Source organism: Calidris pugnax, unplaced genomic scaffold (assembly GCF_001431845.1).
Source record: "Calidris pugnax isolate Ruff unplaced genomic scaffold, ASM143184v1 scaffold14, whole genome shotgun sequence".
Taxonomy (NCBI): Eukaryota; Metazoa; Chordata; class Aves; order Charadriiformes; family Scolopacidae; genus Calidris; species Calidris pugnax.
Window position 1 is genome coordinate 6,244,714 of NW_015090793.1, and position 21,513 is coordinate 6,266,226.

At 41.9% G+C, this 21,513-nt stretch overlaps 1 protein-coding gene across 2 annotated transcripts in view; it reads left to right on the plus strand.

Moving 5' to 3' along the window:
* The window catches only part of MXD4 (MAX dimerization protein 4), a 40,643-nt gene extending 20,087 nt beyond the window's left edge, over positions 1–20,556 (plus strand). For both annotated transcript variants that reach the window (XM_014935983.1, XM_014935985.1), the window contains exons 4-6: positions 13,434–13,548; positions 16,609–16,768; positions 17,742–20,556. In XM_014935983.1, the coding sequence (XP_014791469.1) occupies positions 13,434–13,548; positions 16,609–16,768; positions 17,742–17,890 (424 nt within the window). In that variant the 3' untranslated portion in view covers positions 17,891–20,556. The remainder of the gene's footprint in view (positions 1–13,433; positions 13,549–16,608; positions 16,769–17,741) is intronic.
* The last annotated feature ends 957 nt before the right edge of the window (positions 20,557–21,513 follow it).

Below are 21,513 nucleotides of genomic sequence, written 5' to 3' on the forward strand. Positions count from 1 at the left end.
ACGTACAGCAAGGTATTTGGGGACTTGTATTCTTAATTACTTCAGGGTGATCTCTTGTCGTCTTTTCCTTTGGTGTTCTCACTTGGGGTCTGAACCTGCCTTTGGCTGGCTGGAACAGGCATCTTGCTATCATTCCAGGGCACCCCAACTGTTTTGTTGGATGACATCTCAAATATCTACAGCGATAAAAGACAGCAACACCCACAACCTCCTTTTCCCCAAAAGTCAATTAACTTCATATGTGTGTGCTCAAGCTGCCACCATTAGCTACTCCCTCCAAGATGGCCAATGAAGCTTTGGTAGGTACAGGTGCTGAGGAAGTATTAGCAAAAGCAAAACCAGAAGTGAGACATAGCACTGAACATCCCTTTCTGATGCTTAGTTTCCTAGTCAGAGCTTAAAACTTCCTACCTCTGAGAAGGAGAAAGTGATTGTTTAGGTGGTGAACTGGAGATATAGTTGCCTTAACTCTGATTAGGTTTTAAAACTGTGGTGTGAATTGCTGATGCTTCTTTTGGTGCCTCATGCACATGGGAAGATGGAGTCCCTACAGCATTTGTCAGGCTAGTTAAATTTGACACTTGCTATTTACTCGGGGTTTGAATGTAGAGGTACAATAGACGATAAAACCACAGTCACAGGTATCCACTGCTGCAGATATTAACGCCTCACACTCTTTATTTAACTTGATGCAGGAAGAGGCTGCTTAATTCCGGCTGTCTGCCATCCCAAGGCCTTGTGCTCACCGTGTGACAGCAGTGCATGTTTTTAATTTAGCTAAAATAATTCAGCTTGACTTGCCTCTCCGTTAATTTGGCATCATACAGTGGTGTAAAAAACAAATAAATCTTGAACACATTTCTCCCCTCGTTTGACATAAGTATAAAATAACTAGGACTATAGGGAGGTTTAAAATTAGGCAGAAAAAGCTCGCTAGGCCTCGTGCTGTGCTTTTCACTTAGTGCTGTGCTACAGCTCAACTTCTCTAGGCTTCTCTAACCATGGTAGTCTTCCCCCCCCCCCCCCTTTTTTTTTTTTTATTTCTTTCTCACTATTGGAGGAACAAAGGATGATGAACTCTGGATTCTTCTGCTTTTCTGAATCACGTTACTTAAATTATCTGGTGATAGAGGTGGGGACCTGGGCTGTGCCCCGTAGCTTGTAAATTGGTCTTTCGGATGGCTCAGCTGCAGAGATGGCAGAGTACCCACCAAGTATTTCTTGGCCTTTCTTCAGACAATCACTCTAGCACAGTTAAACTACTGTATAAGCTGCTTGGCCACGGATAAAGGAGTTCTGGGAAGGTCCCTCCTCTCACCAGAAAAATATCTGTGAACCTGTCCACGTAGCCATAAGAGGTAACTCCCACAGAACATGTTTTGGCTAATTTTGAAGCCTAGGAAGCACCTGTTTTTTGACTTCCCCCCCCCCCCTTTTTTTTTTTTTAAGATCCTTCCTGTTGGCAGCTGTCCTGAGACACGATGTTCTCGCTTAGCATTTTGATGTGGGGAAACAGTCTGATAATTAAAGCCGGTTTCAAGCCATGAGCTGATTTGTAGGCAGTGACTTGCTCTGGGGTGTTGTCAGTCGATAAGCGTGGAGCTTGTGTGCAGGGAGCCACGCTGCACCTTGGGCCTGAAGCGCCACGTGAGAGGGGCATATACGCTCCCCGGAGCTACTTGTGGAGGAGACTGTCTGCATCCTCTTCAACCGCCTTGGTGAATGGTTAATTTGTGGAAAATTATAGTTATCATCCTGTTCCCCTCTCTCTGTAAACCCGGTGCAAACCTGTTGCTGTTATGCAGCTTTTCCTTGTTTAAATACATGCAGTTCTCTTTGACCTACACTTTACAGCGCTCAACAAATTACTTACAAGAGCACTGTGAAAGGTGGCGAGTGAAAACACACCTACTGCAGAACTGCAGACCCATGTCAGGGGTCTGGATTTGCTGTGCAAATTTCCTTTGTGGTCCACTGCTGGCGAGGACCGAGGCATTACTGCACTCATGTAAATGGTGGTGAGTCCTAACCCACTCTCAGGGTTTCAATGGGGAGCATGTGTAACTGCACGTGTACATCTGTGTAACTTCAAGTGGGAATTAAAACTGCTTGATACTGGAATGGCATGATCTTGCAATGGCACTTTCCTTATCTAATTGGGTCTGACACTATTCTGAGGTAACAGACAAACTTCAAATCTTAAGTCTCCCTGTAGTGTAATCTAAGAAACTTGAGTGCCAGTTAGACAGATGGGTTTGAGAGGCCTAATTTGGGAGGACTGCTAAATTGCAATGTGTGCATATTAATGTGCAAAACAAATGGGTGGAAGGCTGGATGAATGAAGTATTAAATAAGTTTATTAAAAGCATGGTTGATTATATTTTTGTGGACTCTGTTTTCAAGTGTGTACAATGTTATTTCCCATCACTTGTGTGTTTTCCCACAAGGCACTGTTGTTTTTTCTGCCTGTGTTAGGTCCTGTGTGATGCTGAGCTTGTGGTAGTAGGTGATACATCTTTTGCTATTGCTTCAAAGCATTTGAGAGGTAAATGTTAAAAGACAATGAGCAGATAATAGGGCTAAAAATAGAAGACACCTGAAACAGAAATTCCTTTTCTATATGTGTAAGAATTGTTCATATTTGTCTGATATTGGCTTTGAAGGTTTAAAATATAGAAAACTGTTTGTTATAGATGAGCACAACCTGAAGGCTGAAGTGCTAAAATATAGGTTGGAATCTACTTTTCTTTCCCCAGAGGAAAAGAATTCCATACAAGGGCAAAAACATAATGCAGGGGATTTCAACTGTTTCTGTCATGTTTGATTTCTGTTGCCTCAGATTCTTGAAAAGTGAGAGATTTTATAGTCTCTGGTCAAAGGATGGAGAATCTTATACACGTAAATTTGAGGTGGTCACCATCCAGGAAAGACAAACAGCATCCGGCTGCCATTATGTTTGCTTGTGATGTTTTTGAGTATCCCTGTGTAGCTTCTGTATTCCTATTGACATTTCCCATGAAACACATCTCAGATTTCTGTGTGTTGCTGTTGCTTATCTCTGAGACCCAAGACAATGAAGAGCTGTTAAACCTCTCATGGCTGCCCTTCAAATAAGAGCAGCTTAAGCGAGTGGGATGGCTGGAGCCTGGGGGTAGCTGTGAGGACAAGCCTGGCTGTAGGGAGGAGCCTGGGAAAAAAACAAGGAGAGGAGATGAGGGTGACCAGATGTCCGTCCTTCGGCTCTTAATACTGTGGAGCCTGGGGCTACAGTCCCCCAGCAGTTAAAACAGATACCAGTCAGAGCTGCTGGTGTCCTTGCTGGCATGGCCCTGCCTAGGCATTGCCGTGCACAAGTGCTCCTCTGAGTGCCTGCCACAAGCCTATGAAACAAAAGGACTGGTTGGAAACCAGCCACTGTATTTTGGTTTTATCATCTTGCTGGGTTGATCTGCAGGCAGTTGGCATGTAGATGAGCATGCGGTGGGGTGGCATCAGCTGGGGGGGTGCCTGTGTCACACCTTACACGCCTCTGACAGCTTGTGCTCACTCTGCAGCAGGAGAACTTGAGTGGGAGAAGGTTGAGGAACAGGATGGCAAGAGGCACTATCTGTGCCATGGGGCTTGTATTTCTCCTGCTGGCTGAAGTAAAACTTGACTCTGGGACCCTCATCAGTCTGTCTGCTTCTATGCTCCTGAAGGGACAGGAGGTGGATGGTTTGGCCAGCCACCAGCTGCTGAGGCTCCACTCAGGTGTCTCATGCTGGTGTTGTCCAGGTTGCTTTACAGGGTCATTCCAGCCCAAAGTGAGCCTCAAGATTTGCTGTCATGTGCTCATCTTAGCTGCTGCCCCTGGCTTACAGCTGTACCTGGGCCACCACAGCTCACCCTCCGGTGGGAAGCAGAGCATGAAAAGCATCAAGTTGGCTTGTAGGCATTTTGAGAGGTAAAGAGACATTGATGTAGCTGAGTGCTTGTATTTTAGCACAGGCAGCTGTCATTGCACTCAGCTGGGAGCTACTAGAGGGATGGGGAAAGGTGGGAGAGGGGAAGAGAGTAACATGGGCAGCAGGATCTGCCAGGCATCTCCTTTCTTGGGAGACAGCAGTGTCCCTCTTGCAGACCAGTCAGTATTCACCTGTCCCAGCTTGCGTCCCAGCTGGCTTTCTGCACGTTGCTGCCAAGAGGCTTAGCTGGACAAATACGCATACGTTTGTGGCACTGCAGATAATTCCCTTAACTTATGTTTGCTGAAAGATGTAGGAATAAGTTCTGGTTTTGTGCATATGTTCTGAAATGTGAACAAGCTGCAACTTTTGGAAGGTTAAAAGGCAAAGTGGAAGTGTGGAGTCTTGGCTCAGTAAGTGGGCTGAAGTGGCACTAAGTGAAAGTAAATAAAATGCACTGTGAATGCTGCAGTGTGCAGTTACATATGGTGAAATAGAGAACTTAAATATTTTTCAGAGTGATAAAATGCACGAAACATAGAAATGGTAAGCTATAATGGGCAGCAGAGGTTTTCTTCCATATTTCTTAGTATTAAGAATAGCACCAGACATTTCTGAGCGGTAGTCACATGAAAACTTGCAGATGACTAAGTCTGTAGCAGCACTGGCTCTTTGAAAGCTGGTGATGGCAAGATACACTTGCAGCCATTGCCTACGTAGGCAGTTGATGTCTTGCATTTGGGTACTTCAGAGGTACCCCAAGGCCATCAGCTTCATCACCTGGCTGCTACAGCTCTCTGGCTGGTTTCGATTTAGCAAAACAGATGTGCCAAAATATTCAGCACACTGAAAATGCATATAGAGGATGAAACTCACAGTTAATACTAGAGTAAATAAAGCTGGCGGTTGCACTGATTGTAGGGCTGTTGCATTTAATTCACTAACAATCACTGCAATTAGGTACTTCAGCTTTTTCTGCCTATTGGTTGCCACAGTGCCTTCCCAGGTTTTCCTGGGAACTTTGTTGCAGAGGCCTCTATGAGTTGTTAGATGTGGGCAAAACTTGCCATGTGGAACAATCCTTGGAGGAATCGTCACCTGCAGCACCAACTTCATGGGGGGGTCGGGGGAGGTCAGGGCATCTATTGCAGAACGCTGGTGTTTGGCTTATCTTTTCTTGGATAACAAAAAGCCAAGAGGTTTGCTGTAAGTGTACTACTGAATTTTCTGGTTTTGACTCTGAGGCACTCAGCTGTGAGCAAGCGTTTCACACATCTCATAGCAATCGGCACACTGGGTGCCTTGCTATGGTACAGTGCTTTAATACTAAGAGGTTTTCTTTCTTTTTCACTAAAGCAAATTTGTTGTGTAGTTGAAATGGATTGTGCAGCTCAAGCATGAGCTAGAGCCTCTTCTAGAAAAAAAAAACACATGTATTTGAGAGATCCTTTGTGGAGTAGAAACTATTGAAAGGGTTTCTGGCAAATAAATATAGAAGAGACAGGATTTTATACTTCAGTGGAGGGTTGTTATCTTCCATTGTATTTAATATTTTGCTGAAGACATGCTAAATTCCATCTAGGCCATTAATAAATAGGTTTCTTCAGAACCATTTTTATGTGATTGAATGTCTGTGTTTTCTTAAGATAGAAGTTTATATATAATCTCTTTAAATGCCTTTGTAAACAAATGCGTTTTAATGAGTAATCACCTTTGATAGCTTATAAAAAGTATTGTATAGCTGTAAATACAGCTTTCTTGACACTTTTTAAAGAAAAGTGTTACCTTAAGGAGGAGTGATGCAAGTATGCCTGAGTACCAGCTTCTACTAAGCTGGGTGGGGTATATAATTACATGTTTACCTACATTATATGTATGGTCATGATATCTAGGAATATACAAAATATGAACACATTTAATTTTCAGTACCATTGAAGGCATTTGCAGCAAAATTCTGTCATTGCTCAAGAGTGTGACTGTGCACAAAATAAAAAGAGCTGAAGCCCTTAAGAGATCTTGACTTGCTGTTTCAAGCTCTAGTAAGAAAGGGTTGATGTTGGAGTCAGAAGGCAGGCAGAGTTCCTCCCTATGATTTTACCTTGGTGGCAGGTGAATCCTGATGTTGCAATGGGGAAGTTTTTACTGCTGGGCTACATTTCTTAAAAAATTTCAAATAATGATAAATTATGAATAACGGTGCTGCCTGTGTTCATCCTGACCAGTGCATGTCAAAGAATCCCAAGCTTCTGTGTTTGCTGATCCTCCTATCTAAAACTTGAGTGCTCCCTGTATGCAGGTATTTGCATTTCATAAATAAAACTGTGAAGAGTCTTCCTGTAAAAACATGAGCATCTTAAAATTGCAGTTGGCTCACTTCTGTATTTTAAGCTGAATTTCATGTCTGGTAAGGAGATAAAATCACATTTCTTTGGCGAGAAAGCACAACCATTAGTTCACAGCAGGGGTCTCTGACCCCAGAGTTGTGGGCTCAGCCCAGACCACTTTGGTTCACATTGTACCTGTAGAACATTTGACTCCAGAAGTGAATTTTTGGTGCAGAGATTCTTCTCTGACTTTTTCCTATGTATGTTATTAAGCCAGATGACATAGTCATTGTGCAACAATGAAAAATTTAGTAACTGCTCTATATTTAAACCTTTGTATATTAACTTCATTGCACAGCACCAGGACCAGGATAGCTTTGAACGTGGAAAAAAAATGTGAAACACGAGAGAAGGAATCTGAAAATGGTAACTCTGTCCAGTTTGTAATAACGTGTCGTCTTCTACAGTCATTTCAAATTGGTTTATATTCTTTGAAGTGGGGGGGTTGTTTGTATTAAATTTGTACCAAATTTTCCTTGTGATAGGGTATGGGACTGTCTTTTTCAGACTGGAATGGCTAATGTATAGAAATGATGAATTTTTGGGTTTTGCATCTATTTCAAATATATCTGTTGTTCTCACTAGAGCAGCTTATAATGATGGAATTTTCAATGTCACTTGAGCGTTTGATCTATAGTGTCCTTTTCTTTTCAGAACATCACCAGACAAGTATATTTAGCAATCGATTCAAGAGTATCTCAACCTCCTGTGCACACAGCTAGTTTAGTAGACTAAATTTGGGACATCTGAAATACAGACACATGTTCAGCCATGCAAGCATTTTTAGCGTTAAAGCATCTTGCAGAAAGCACAGTTAGAGCCTTCTTGTGAGGCAAGCATTGTTTCATGCCCATACACGCTTCAGCGATGCACCGTGGTGTGAGAGGTACATTGGGCTGTAGGGGTTGAGCAACAGCACCCCGTCTAACCCAACCAGCTTCTGCTGGAGCCAGCATGAAGGGAAACTCAGAGCATGCAGTCTGGGAATATGGACGTTAAGTGACATTTTGTCCATTTCCTAGCCTTCCAGATCTTTGCCGCCCATCAGCTGGAGATGCTGGGGCTCTTGAGATGCCTCCCAGTATGGCCCAAGACAACTCCATGTCTTGACTGGGCAATCTGCTAGTAGGAGTGCAAACCAGAGCTGTTCTGGGACTTCCCCTGGGATGGCAAACTTTCCTGACAGAGTTGTTCCTTCCCTTTTACATCCAGCTTGAGAGTGGGTATATGAGAGTCATTCTTCTAATTTGGGGAGGCTGTGGACTGAGACCTTGAGGATGTGCAAGGTGAACACTGTCATGAATTTGACTTCTCTCTAGTGAGTTTTATGCTTTTGCCCACAATTGCTGAGAAACGGATGAGCGTGGCCCTTTTGACTCATTCTGCAAGTGATCTCTGGCTCCGTGTCAGCAGCAGGAACTGTGCTTTATGTCTTCGGGTGCAGCTCCAAGCTCTCTACCATAAATGCAGGGAAGGCTGTCAGCAGCTTTGTCTCCATATGTTGCCCAGGCAAGGTGGCAGCATCGACAAGCACGTATTCCACTGTCACCCTGTGAACTCTCATGAGTGTCTGGGGCCATTTAACTTTGCCGAGCCCTGGTCAAGGCATGACACACTGAGGACTAAGCAGCTTCTTTCGGACTTGCCCTTGCCAAAGGAAGGCTTTGCCATTCCAGCTCGCTTTGTGCAGATCAGTGGCTTAAACGGTGGATGCTGTTCCCTCCCACAAATAAGGTCTGTAGATTTCTACCTAAATGGTTTAGAAAACACACCTTTGCTGCTATCAAAAAACTGCAACTGCTGCCGGAGCTGAGTCTGCTGTCTGACTAGCTGCAGGCCATTTCTATCTGCTGTGCTGGACCTAAAAAAATTCTGGAGAGTCTCTATGGAAAGACTGCAGGTGGATCAGGTGACTCCACAAACCTGCCAGCACAGAATGGTGTGGGTTTGGGATTGTGTGGTTTTTTGGTTTTTTGTGTTGTTGTTTTTTTTTTTTTTTACAGTTGGACTAGATGATCTTAAAGGTCCCTTCCAACCTAGGCAATTCTGTGATTCTGTGACTGGCACAGGTCAAAGTGGCACAATTAGGCAGGTTTTTTTGCTGTTAAGGTGAACAGAAGCAATATTGTGAGTTGAATGCTTTACAAACCATCTCTGATTTACATACTTATAGAAATGTTTATTGGAGGGACCTCTGAATGGCAATTGCTTTGTCTGTGTCCGTCTTGAAAAACGACCAGGATGGCACTTCTGCAGCCTTTCTGCCAACCTATTCTGATTAAGCACCGCTGCCCTAGCCCTAGTCAAAAAATAGTTTCCTGGTGCCCATCCTGAGCCTCCCAATTCACAATCGTTACCTCTTGTTATATCATTTGGCCCTACTGAGAAGTATTTTGTTCCCTTTGCAACCACCCATTAAGTAGTTGTAGGAATTTCTTGGAATTGTTGCAGTTTCCTTGGAATGAAGATTATCCAGTGTGAACAATAGGGTTTTTTGTTGGTTTGGGTTTTTTTTTTTCCCCTCTGCATCTTAGTATTCCATTTCTTGGTGTGCTAAAATGGATTTGCATCTGGGATTTCATACATGTGGAGAAGCCTATTGACCGTTATCTGATAGACTCATGTGGCCTAATTTTGAAACTGGTTAGAGTCAAAGATCTTAATTTACTTTTGCATGGCAGCCTTTTTTGGAGAAGTGGTGAACCATAGCATCTCTGGCCAGCATTGATCCTGCCTTTTCTTAGCTGAGCACTGGAGCTAACTGGAATCTCTGAGGACTGGAGTCAGTGAGTGGTCTTCAAATGAACTTCTGGTAGATGTCCTTGTATGACTGGGAAGTTCCTACCAATGCTGTGTTGTTGCTTCATCCTTCCAAGTTGTGAGTCTCCAGGGTTCATTTTGGTACTGGTTCTGAAATACGTGCCAGTATTGCCCATCACAGCTTTCATGGGTTCAAAACCAGTTCAAGAGAATTCCAGCTGGTACCTGTGATGTTAGTTGTCAGCAAATTATGTTCTCCCATACGTGAATGTGATGAACCATCCAACGGCTTCTGGACGTGGCCACCGCTGCGGAACGCTGACCAGGTCTGTGGGCTTAGTAATTAATTTCTATTAAGCATTACAAGAGCTATAATGTAGATTTATAGGACTGGGTTGTGAGCTTACTTATGGTGAAACACTGAAGTGTTGAACATCTGAAACCCCTTTATTTTCTGGCAGAAAGGAACATGTGGTAAATCAGAGACAGGTCACCCATTGCATCTCTCCATGCGTGGGCCTGTACCTAAAACAGTGCAGGTTTGTGGATTCAGATTTTGGCTGGCTTTTTTTTTAGATCCTTACCTTCTCTGATAAATTCAGCAGCAGTGACGAGGGGGATATTTCTGTGCATCCACGAGGGGAGAAAAGTGCCCACTTCTGTAGGCAGCGATGTCCTGGCCTGACACCACGCTTTGCGTGGGTGAAGGTGTAACAGTGAGGTTTTGAAGCTGGAGCAGAGAGTAATTACCCTACTTCAACCACATTTTATGCCCAGTGATGGTTACCCCATTGCTCTGAGACCAGGCTGCTTTTTTTTTGGCGTATTTTCTAGGTGGAATTTAAAGCATGAGCTGCAAAACACAAAGCAGCTCCGGCTGCGATTACCTCTGCGAGTGCCTTTCCCTCCTCCGGCGGTCACAGTCAGCCGAGGAAAAGGGAAAGCTGTCAGGTCCCTGCAGAAAAACAGAGAAATTAGTGCTGGCAGAGCCTGTACGCGACAACTTATCTGCTGTGAAGTTTGAGTCCCCTGTTCCTGCTGGTGTGATCTGTTAACATAACATGCCTGAAATGTTTTCTTACATTCTTACAGTTTTTTCTAAGATGTGCAAAATGAAGAATGTGGGGATATTTACTCCAGTACCACTGGAATTGTGGTGGGCTGGTTTTCCTTTTTGGTTTTTTTTGCATTCATAATCTATGCCATCGATTATGCTGTTGTGTTATATGAATTAGCCACATAAACATGCCTGTATTAATGTAAAGATATACTTTATACTTTAAAGCTTATGCTTTAAAATCTTTAATGGTATCATAGGTGCTGAGTAAAAAATGAAAGAAAATGTCCCTTTAAAAAAAATGGTGAAGTTAGAACAGGTCTTTTAGCAAGTTTGTTTATTAAATTTAGAGCTATCAACTGTGAGTGCTGAGAATGCCTTAAAGCAATTTTTTTAATATTTAGTTCTTTTTAAGTCTTCTTGTAGGTCAGTTAAAATATTATTCTTAGTTTCAGTCATGTGTTCTTTGTGGTGCCTCTGTGAAGTCCTGCTTTACCTGGTTGTCAGGTATCATAAAAGAATCAGCACTTTAAAAAGATACACAGCCATGCCCACTGAATCCTGGTAACGTTTCTGGTAATTCCCCAGTTGATGGTCAGGAAGTGCACTGAATCCTTATTTTCTCCTTGCAGTAAGCAGACTTTCTTCAGAAAGGCAGATAAGTTGAGTGTGTAGTCTGGTTTCATTAACGTTTTCCAGGATTAATATTAAGTAGATCTTAGATGAACAGTTCTGTATATTCCTTATCAGACTTTTAATTACTGCAAGCATCTTGATCATTCCATTTCAATGTATTTAACTCTCTGTGTACTACTTGGATACTATTCTTGTGCTCTTCCTTGCCACATCCTCCTTTATCTTCAGTCCCCACTTTCTTGTCAGCTGTCTAAATACAGTTGCATCCAAGTTGTGCTGAGTGACGCAGATGACTGCGTGTGTGTTTAGAAGCCATTTAAAAACCAAAAAGATTAATTGAATTTAGTCCCTGAAGCAAGCTTTTTTATTTAAGACACAAAACCCGCCAGATAGTTGTTAGATATTACAGACACAGAAATAAAAATTTACCTTAGTAGTATTTTCTGTATAAATATCAGTAGTCCTTTAGGATCTATTTAAATTGGATTCCAGTTTTAATTCACAGTCACAGAGGTGCTCTGCAATCTGATGGGGCTATTTTTGTGACTACCCCAATCTTTGTTGCTGTTGTTTACGTAATAGTGTATAGATGGTTATATATTGTATTGTATATATATGCCTTGTATTTAAAAACAAACCCCAGGCCTAAACAAAGAGTCTATCATCATTTTTTTCTTGAGAATCATGTTTACACCAATACTCTTGTATTCCTAAGTGGCTTGAAGAAAGATGTAACAATTTTATAGAAATGCTCTTTGAATTCTTAGTTAATATATTGCTCATTTATAAGCAGCCAGTACTAAACATGTGAGTGTGTACTCATTACAGTACTGTATTGTAATTAGATTTTATTTTGCTTTGGATTTTTTCCCTGTTAATTCTCAGGTTGTTTTCTCATTACACTAATCATTCCAATTACACATGTGTAATTTATGATTTGGTGCATGTTAAATCCTCTTCAACTGCATTTCTAACACTGATGCTGATTTCTGGTTCTGAACGCATTATTCATAAAGAAGATTCATTCTTGACCAGAAGCGTTAGATTTCCTGCAAAGTTTTGTTTCCTTCATGCAGCATCGAGCAGATTTGAAACAGGTGATTATTCATCTCTCACTTGGGATCTGCTTCACCTGCTGCTCTCTGTGGGGGTGCCAACGTGCTCCAGGTCAGGGCTCTGTTCAATGGGCAACAGGCTGGTGGAAAGGAAGGCAGTGGAGATGTCCCTCCTGTAAGCACTTCTGCGTCTGTTTCTATCTCATTGCAGAATTAAAAGGTGACTTGGTGTGGAATCCTGTTACAGAATTGTGCCTTAAAACCAGGAGAGATTTTCTGTTGGGTTTAACTGTGGAACCGCACTCACACACTGTTCTTTGGTTTGCCACTGCCTTGTTTTGGATAGAAGAAGCAACGGTTTCAAGGACTGTTGTGTTGCCAGCTTCTTCCTTAAAGACAGACGAAGTTTGGAAATGAAGTATCTGTGGAAATACTACTTTGTTTACCCTCTTTTTCCTGATGTATTTAATGTGCTTTATGAGGAAAGGCTGAGAGAGCCGGGACTCTTTAGCCTGGAGAGGAGAAGGCTGAGGGGAGACCTTATTATTGCTTATAAGTATCTAAAGGGTGTTTTGAAGGAGGATGGAGCCAGACTCTTCAGTTGTTCCCAGTGACAGGACGAGGGGCAACGGGCAGAAGATGGAACATGGGAAGTTCCACTCAAATATGAGGAAGAACTTCTTTATGGTGAGGATGACAAAGCCCTGGCACAGGCTGCTGAGAAAGGTTGTAGACTCCCCTTCTCTGGAGATCTTCAAAACCTGCCTGGATGCCGTCCTGAGTAACGTGCTCTAGGCAATCCTGCTTAGCAGGGGAGTTGGACTAGATGATCTCTAGAGGTCCCTTCCAACTCCGACAATTCCGTGATTCCGTGAAGAGAGATTGTTGACAGTGGTAGTAGTGTTGCTTGCAAAGGAGTAGCAGAGTGAGCAGCACCCAGTATGGCTAGAAGTATTTTCTTTTGTGTGTTTATAGTAAAGGTTGTCTTGGCTGTGTGGTGAGAGGAGGAATGTCTCCTCCTCAGGGGGACTGTGGGTCAGTAGGTGGGAGGAGAAGGGGGATCAGGACCTTCCTCTTGATAACCCATGGCTGGAAGCATCTCAGAGCTGTGCAGAGCTGTGTGGATGCCCTTGCCTTGTGTAGCTCCTAGGAGCGTGTCTATTGCATCAGGCAGGGCTAACGGGGGACAGAGAGAGAGAAATTGGGGTCTGCAGCCTCCCTCCTCCCTCCCACAGCTCCATCTCTGCTGGCGAAGATCACTGGGTTGGAGCAAAGTCCCAGTTTTCTTCCCTACCCAGCTATGAATTCAGCGTGGGGCCTTGCCTGGATTTCTCAGTTCTCTGAGGTTAGATGGGACTAACCAGCCTGAGCAAACTGCTTTGAAACGTAGGTACGAAGCTACTGTCTGAACGTGCCAAGCAGCGTTACTGCATTTCAAGTGACCTTTCGGTCTGAAACTTTGCCAAAGGGAGGGGAAAGGAAGCCACTGTTGAATCGAGTTCTGCACAGAGATCCTGCAAACAGATGGTGTTTGCATATAGGATATGCTGTTCGGGTGCACTTTTACTACAACACTTTTCATTTTTAATAATTTCAGGCGGGCTAAACTCCGGCTATATTTGGAACAGCTAAAACAGCTTGTGCCTCTCGGGCCGGACAGCACCAGACACACCACTCTAAGCCTGTTGAAAAGAGCTAAGATGCATATCAAGGTAAAAACGTTCATCCGTATTTTTATTTCTTTTAAAGCAGAGTCTTCCAGAATGTATATCCATAGAGAGGAAACGATAATTTTCACACAAAATCTGTATCCATATGTCTGATCTTCTGGATATATTGGCCTTCATTAGTTGCATGGATTTCAGTCACAGTATCAAGGTTTTGTGTTTTGCAATTTATCCTGCAGTCTCAGATATATAAAACAGTGATTTTGTGATTTCTGCTTAGTTACTAGTGGTTTACTTGTATTTTTTAAAAAAAAGCAACCCACATATGTTAATACATATGTATCAAAGCTGTTCTTTGAGTAATATATTTAGTTTTTAAGGACTGAGCAAAGTAGCATTGTATTGTATGGATTTCAATGTAAAAAGCCAGATCCACTCATGATCAAAAAAACTAATGGAGTCAAAGGGTTTATAGCTACTAGTAAGTTACATCCCCATCCCACATCTCGATGACCAGATCCTGAAGCATTTGACAATCATTTAAAAAGAAACCAAAAATGAAATGCAGCCTCCTGTTAGTTGTCCCTCCCCTTGCGTGTTTTATGGGCGTAAATTTAAAACAAAAAACAACCCCAAATCTCACCTGTGATCCAGCAGCAGCACAGGTTATACATTTGCACAGATAATTCAAAGGGCATTATTCCTCAGGCCTCCTCTCTCCAAAGACACCTTCACTCCTATTTTTACTGTTGTTTTCAGGGGAATGGGGTTGTATGCAGAAATAAGACAAACAGGTATTCAAATGAAAAAGTTAAAGAGCAGGTTTCTGCTGCTGTGTCGAGGACTGTAATTTTTTCAAGAGGGCAAGAAAAGTGTCAGGAGAGGCTGAGCACTGCCAGTAATCTTGGAATATTTGGAGAACAGCCTGCTGTTGTATAATATTAAGATTCACTGCAGTTGCAGAAATGGTTGTAATTCATATGAAGAATTAGAGATTAATTTAAGCAAAACCATTCTTGTGAACAAGTTTACTAAGCTACTTCTTCAGCTCTTGTAAGCACATCTACTCCAGCTGGGCAACCCCTGTTTTTACCATTTGAGATTTTGGCCTCTTGTTTATAATTCGGGCTAACACGCGTGAAAGGCACTGCATGTGGTTTTTGTCTTGGGCTGCCCCCCTATCATGGGCTTATGCATACAAATTGAAAAACTGTTTTTACAAGTGGCAAGTGTGAGAGATTAGCCATGTAGTTACCATTTCAGCTGCTGATAAAAAAAAAAACAACAAACCACAACACACCAAACAACTAGGAACAGACTCTTTCCCAGTCTATCATGCACGGTACCAAGTATTCATTTTCTGAAAACTGAAATTGAAGTTTAGCTTTCTTTTTAAGATATTAACTAAACCTCCCCTAACTGGGTTGCCACTTAATTGCTCCTCTTCATCAGGTCAGCGACCTCCCTGCTGCAGTGCCAGAGCATGCCAGTGCCTGGCTGCCATTTCTTATACAGTCATTAGTTTTGAACTTTTCACACACGCCCCCCATATATTCAAACTTGCCCTGAAAGATTGGACAGTTTTGAGTCTCCTGGATATGAATCACTGAGTTCATTCCTAAAATAGTTGTTGCAGTTTGGGATTGCAGCCAGGAAAATACAGGAAAAGGAAATCTGATCAATTGGGCACATTTGGTTTGTTGTGTACGTGGATGTACCAACCCCTTTTCTTATTATAACATTGTGTATCCACACATGATGCATATCTAGGCAGTGTATTGCCTGGGAGGGGGCTTAACAGGAGGCTGCAGAAGTTAGATTTCATTCAGCCAGGAAACTGCCCAGTTCAATAGAGTCAAATTATTTTTTTTGAAGATAAATACTGTTGCTTGCAGGCTGGCATTGGAACAGCAAAATCTCTGAAATCCTTTTGTTTGTGGGTTGCTGTGCACTGTCCCACCCTGCTCTCCTCAGAAAACCAAGCATAGGTTCATCTGGATGATAGGGAGGAATCGTCAGCAGCTGTTCTCACTTCCTGCACATCTTCTAAATCTCAGTGCTCATGTAAACACCACTCGCAGAGAAATTGGATCTTAAAAGTGATTTTACTGCTACAACCTGTAATTTACTTTATCACGTTATTTTTTTTAATAATACAAGGTGTTTTGATTTGTGTATCCTTCTTGCTTTTCATCCCATCCTACTCATTACACTCTTCCCTAATCATATAGTCATTTTTTTAAAATGTCTACCAGTGATTTGGAAGAGGGTTCAGTTGAAATCTTAAAAGATACTATTTCTGTTATTGTATTTGGACCAACAGTGCAGCACATTTTACTAGGTGTGAAGTATTCTTTTTATTTCTAAAATTAATACCTTCTTTTATTCAAGCAGAGGGGAGATTTTAGGTAGATGTGCAGAAGGATCCTTTCAGAGGCTGTTTGCTGAGAAGTTTTGGATTGCTACTACTGATTTTGTACGAGGTTATTACAGAATTACCATATTTGCTCTGCAGAAGAAAAAAAAATGCAAGAATAAAGACAATTGTTAGTAAATTCCTCCTACTATATATATAATTAAAACTGCTTATTGTTAATGGAGCTTTTTAAATGGTCAAAATTTCCATGGCCTGCGGAAGGAAGAAGAGCATTTAGGAGGCTTGCAATGGTTCCTTTATGGTGATAAGTCCCTTATTTCACCTAAAGAGGCGTTACATTCTGACTGAAACCTGAGCTGTGCTCTAGTTATCAAAGATGATGCCAGTTTTGCCTGACAAAATAATTTAAATATTCCCCACAACCAAGGCAACAATAATTTGGTCTTAGCTGAGGAACACCTGCTAGTGCGAAAGTCCTGGCCCCCTGTCCATGTATCTCATTGTCCAAAAATCCAGCCTGCTTAAATTGTACTGAGCTCTTTACAATGGTCACAATAAAATTAAAGCTTTAAATTTAATTTTAAATTTTAATTTAAAATTTAAAATTTTAATTTTAAACTGAAATATTTAAATTGCTTTAAAATTGCTGTTTATGAGAAGATCTTAAGCTACTAATGTTTTAACTTGAGTAAAAGCTATCGGCTCACTGTCTTTTCTCTCCCTTTAAGAAATTGGAAGAACAGGACCGAAAAGCTCTAAATATTAAAGAACAATTACAGCGGGAGCACCGCTACCTCAAGCGCCGATTGGAGCAGCTATCCGTGCAGGGCATGGAGCGTATCCGCACTGACAGTATGGGATCAACAATATCCACTGACTCGGAACAAGGTAACTCAATGAGAGCTTCCCAAAGGGACTTGCAGGAGCAGGAAGGAAAAGGGAAGTAGGGAAGCAAGGAAACATTATTTAGAAGTAGTATCAAGCTTTCGACAAAACCCAGACAAAATTGCTCCATTACTGACTTGCAGAATAAAAAGCTACTGCGTGTTTTTTACATTCTTTGAAAACATCTTTTTTCTAATCAATTTTTAAGCTATTTATACTGCATGTCTTTTTGCCAGTTTTTTAAACAATTACTGTTTCACATTCTGAAGCTTTAGTGTAATTATTGATAAGGCTGGCATAATATTTTCTTCTTTGGAAAAAAAAACAACCAACTTATTGGTCTTAATTCATTTGCGTGAAAAAACTTAATTCCACACCATTTATAGTGACATTTTAGAATATTTTCCGTGTCACGATCACCAGGTGGTCTCTACGTTTGGTTCTCATTTGAGACAGAGCTGTTCAAGCTGCCTGTCACCATTTCTTGTTTTGTCATTTGAAATTTTCCTGAGCCTGAGCCCTCGCTCAGGCTGACTTTTTTCCGGGCCTATGAGGGATGAGCTGCTGGTGACGGTGCCGTTACTGGTGGACAGATGGCTACACCACAGTCACCACCAGCCGACACCTGTAGAGGTTGGAATTACCACAAACGGTGCTGCGGCATCGTGGCCTCTGAGGCTTGGGGTTGTTTTTTTTTTAAGATCAGTGTCTATGCACAGGTTGGAACGGTTCTGGGACAGCATTTGGTAGTGATGTCATGCAGTATATTTATGGGGATGAGGACAGGAGGGATTTTAATTCTCCAGTGGACAAGATGATCCTTTCCTTAGGAGTTACTGTTCCGGTTCTTAAGTACAGAAAATGCAGTATGATTCAGGTTTCACCTGCACATTGATTGACAGAGGCGATACTGGCCCGTGATTCCTTGCTACAACTGCTGCCTTTCTGAAAATGTGCCTTCTTGTGTTTCCTTTAGAAGTAGACATTGAAGGAATGGAGTTTACTCCAGGTGAAATGGACAGTATTGGAAGTGCCAGTGATGCTGAAGACCACTACAGTTTGCAAAGCGGTTCGAGTGACGGAGGTTACACACATTCCCGCAGACTGAATGCCAGGCTCTCATAGTGCCTGAGTGACCTGCTCAACTCAGGACCATCTGACTGAAGCACTTATATATGAATATTCCAGAGGTGTCAACTGCCACTCTTCCGGGAAACCCCAACCACAGTACTCTGACATGGAGGTTTCTTACCCACGGTTCCCTGCACTGTAACCACAATATTAGATATTGTAAATCATGGGTTTGCTGCAGAGAACTGTGGTTAGGTACAGTTGTGACTTAAAGCTAGCTTGATGTAGCCATACTGCAAATTAAAGACAATAAATTATGTCATTCCATTCAAGAAGTATTAAATTCAAACTGTTGGAAGCATGGCGTAAGGGGGTTTGACAGTTTTTTTGATTTTGCAGAAACCATTTTCAAACGTGGAAGAATGAATGGAATCTGCAATGTGTTAGTGATTCGGAGATATGAAAACCTAAAACTACTTTTTGTGGCATTTTTTTCATGAAAAATACCCAAACCATTTTGAACGCTGCCTAGCGGGATCTACAGAGTAAATTCTTTCAGCAGTTGTTGTTTGGGTGAAGCAGGCAGATAAATCTTCAAATCTCAGATGATCTTTAGAAAAGGTCATATTTACAAGTCACTACTGTACTTCAAAACAGGGGGAAAAGCCAGCTCTAATAATGACTTCATGTGGGATGATCTCAACTTTCTTTTGCTTTTTTGTATTCAATATCCAACCAGCAGCAAATCATTCTGTCCATGTTAACGGGAGCAGCAGAAAACAACGCTGCGATTTTAACCTGTTATCGTGGAATGGATGACATTTGAAGCATTTCAGTGGCTTTTTTGGGTTGTTTTTTTTTTCATTTCTTTGCCTGAAGAATACAGAACTCAAGTGATCCAGTTTGTGGTAGTTAATCTTTCCTTGCAAGGAAATGAAATCTGTTTGCTTGTATTTTTTTTTCTTTTCTTCTATTTACACATGTCAATACATTTTTATGGAAGGCATGGCTTAAAATTACAGTATTCAGCTAGAAGATAATTAATCTTTTTTTTTTCTTTTGCACACTATAATTGCATTTTCTATTCTTAAAAAAGTGCAAAAAATTTAAAATGTATGCTGTAAAACAGCAAAGTTTATTTAGTACTCATCAAGCTGTTCAGAACATATTTACCCAAATTGTAGCAATACTATGAAGATGTATTTTAATACAACTTCTGCTTAGTGAAGTCATTAGAGCTTGGCTTGCCGGGTAAGAAAAAAATGGACCAGTCTTTGCATTATCTGTTTAAAGAAGGTCTTTTAAAAAAATAAAAAGAAAGAAAAAAAAAAAGAGAAAAAAAGAAAAAAAAAAAAAGAAAAAAGCTATAAACACTTTTAGGGAAGTGATTTTAGCAAGTGTAGTCTATATTTCCTGTAAGAGATTTTGTATTATATTTTCCTAAATGTTCTCATTTACTTGTATAGGGAGGGGAATGGTACAGACCCAGACCAGAGTCTCAGGGACTCTTCACCTTTGTCATATTGTGCCTTGGTGACCATTTATGTATGCCTCTCCTTCTCATTGTTTAAAGGACAACTAAGCTTTGTTTCAAGACCCTCTGTTCGAATGGTCAGTTGTCCACCTTCTTACTGATGAAGCAGAGAGGTGTATTTATATCTTCACCCTCTCACAACTGATTCAGTGTGGCTTTAAGTAAAATCATGAAATTAGGTTTTGGTGCGAGGGTTAATTGTCTTTGTATAAGCCCTCCCTTGGATTCGTCAGCACCCGAATCTATATTTTGTTAGCTTATAAAGTCAGGGTCTCCGTGAGACCAGCGCTCGGCGGCTAGGGAAACACAAATGTACTGTGTAAGGCTATGGGATGTCCAAGTGTGGTGCCATTTTTAGCATTCAGATACAAGACCTCATGACAGACTGACCATAATGATCAAAAACAAAGATTCAGTTGTTCTTTCAACATCTGACATACGTGTCCTCCCTTTGGCTCTTACAACACGGAGTAGAAATATGAATACATTTTGTGGCAGCTTACAGATCCTTGTTTGCACTCTCGCTTACCGCTTGGAACTTGCCAACAAGGAAAACATATATGTTTTAATTTACATAACCTAATGGACGGCCACCCCTACTTTGGCTCTGGGGAGGGGCCTAAGGTTATAAACTCTGGCAGCTGAATAAGAAAACAATTAACCTTTTCTGTGATGCAGGTTTTGGTATTATGTTCTATACACCTTGCATATTACTAAAATCCTCGTTGTTGGGGAAAGCACACAGCAATATACTCATTGTGTGTAGCTGACAAGCAGCAGAAATTACTAGCTCCTTTGGTGCATATGTAACTAATTTCCAAATCATGGAAAAAAAAATAAATAAGAGTTTACTTTAACACACGACTGTTAACAGGAAAAAAAAAAAGGCTAGTATATTGTTGCTGTTCATTTATTATATAATGAACACACTCATGAATTGTAAAGTGTTTCCTTTCATGACAAGCAGCTCTTGCACAGAACCTCCTAATGAAAAGAGATTTGAAACTTACAGAAGGAAAAACAAGATTTTAAATTGAACATTATTGTACCTTAGGTCGACCTGAAATTTTCCTTTTAAAGATGAATGTGCTAACTTAATGAGTTCTTCCACGCTGGGTATCCATGGCTTTGTAGATCTTATATTTTCAATAAAAATTACTCGAATAATCTTGAGTGGAAATAAAAAGGGTTTATTTGTTTTTGCTTTTTCTGTTATTACAGCTGGGGGCTATTAGGGCCGGTAAAGAAAAATGACACGGTAGCGCCTGTGTCGTTCTCCCTCAAGCCCAGCCCAGCTTCAGGTGGTATTTTCAGGCACAGCCCCCTTTCCTGTGACTGGGAAGTGGCCCAAGCTGAAGGCAGCAGCACAACTCTTTCCAGTGTTGGGTTTGGCAGTGGGTTTGGGCGCCTGTCCCCTGAGCAGTGCCCGCATCCAGCCCTGCCCCTGCGGTGACAGTCGGGGACGTGACCTGCCCTGCTGCTGAGCAGCCACCCCAGCCCTGCCTGTGGCAGTAGCGCCTTGGGATGCCAATAGTTTTTATTCTCTTTTTTTTTATTATTATTATTTTAAGCTGGCTGCTGGTGTGTGTGCCTGCGTGTGTGCCCGCACAATCACAGCACGTCCCGCTCGCTCGCTGCGGGACCAGGCACTGCCAGCCACCCCCGCAGCTCTGCCCTCCCCTGTGTGACCCTGCCCCGGCAGGTGAGGAGACACCCCTGCTAAATTTATCCATCTTCTCTGCAATTACCCCATGGGAAAAGACGGAGCAGGGACAAGATTACAGGGTTGCTTGGTCTTTTCCTCTGTGGAAAAGGCTCTGGAGAGATGAAGTCATCGAGATGTTCTTTTTATGGAGAGGTAGAGGTTTGGCCTGTTTCCTGCTGGGAGAAGAAAGAAAGGGTTTCCCCTCGCAGGACGCAGGTGTCGAGAGAATACACGACGCCTCTCCCTTGCGCCCGGGTTAGCTCTTCCTCTAGCTCTCTGAGGGCACTCTGCCATCACCAGAGAAAGGCATAATAAAACCAGCCTAAATTTGTTAAATTGTTAGCTTTTACGGCAGATTCTCCACTGCAATTTGGAGGATGAATCTCCTTTGCTCCCATCCTGTCTCTACCCAATTTGTACTCCCCCCCCCCCCCCCCC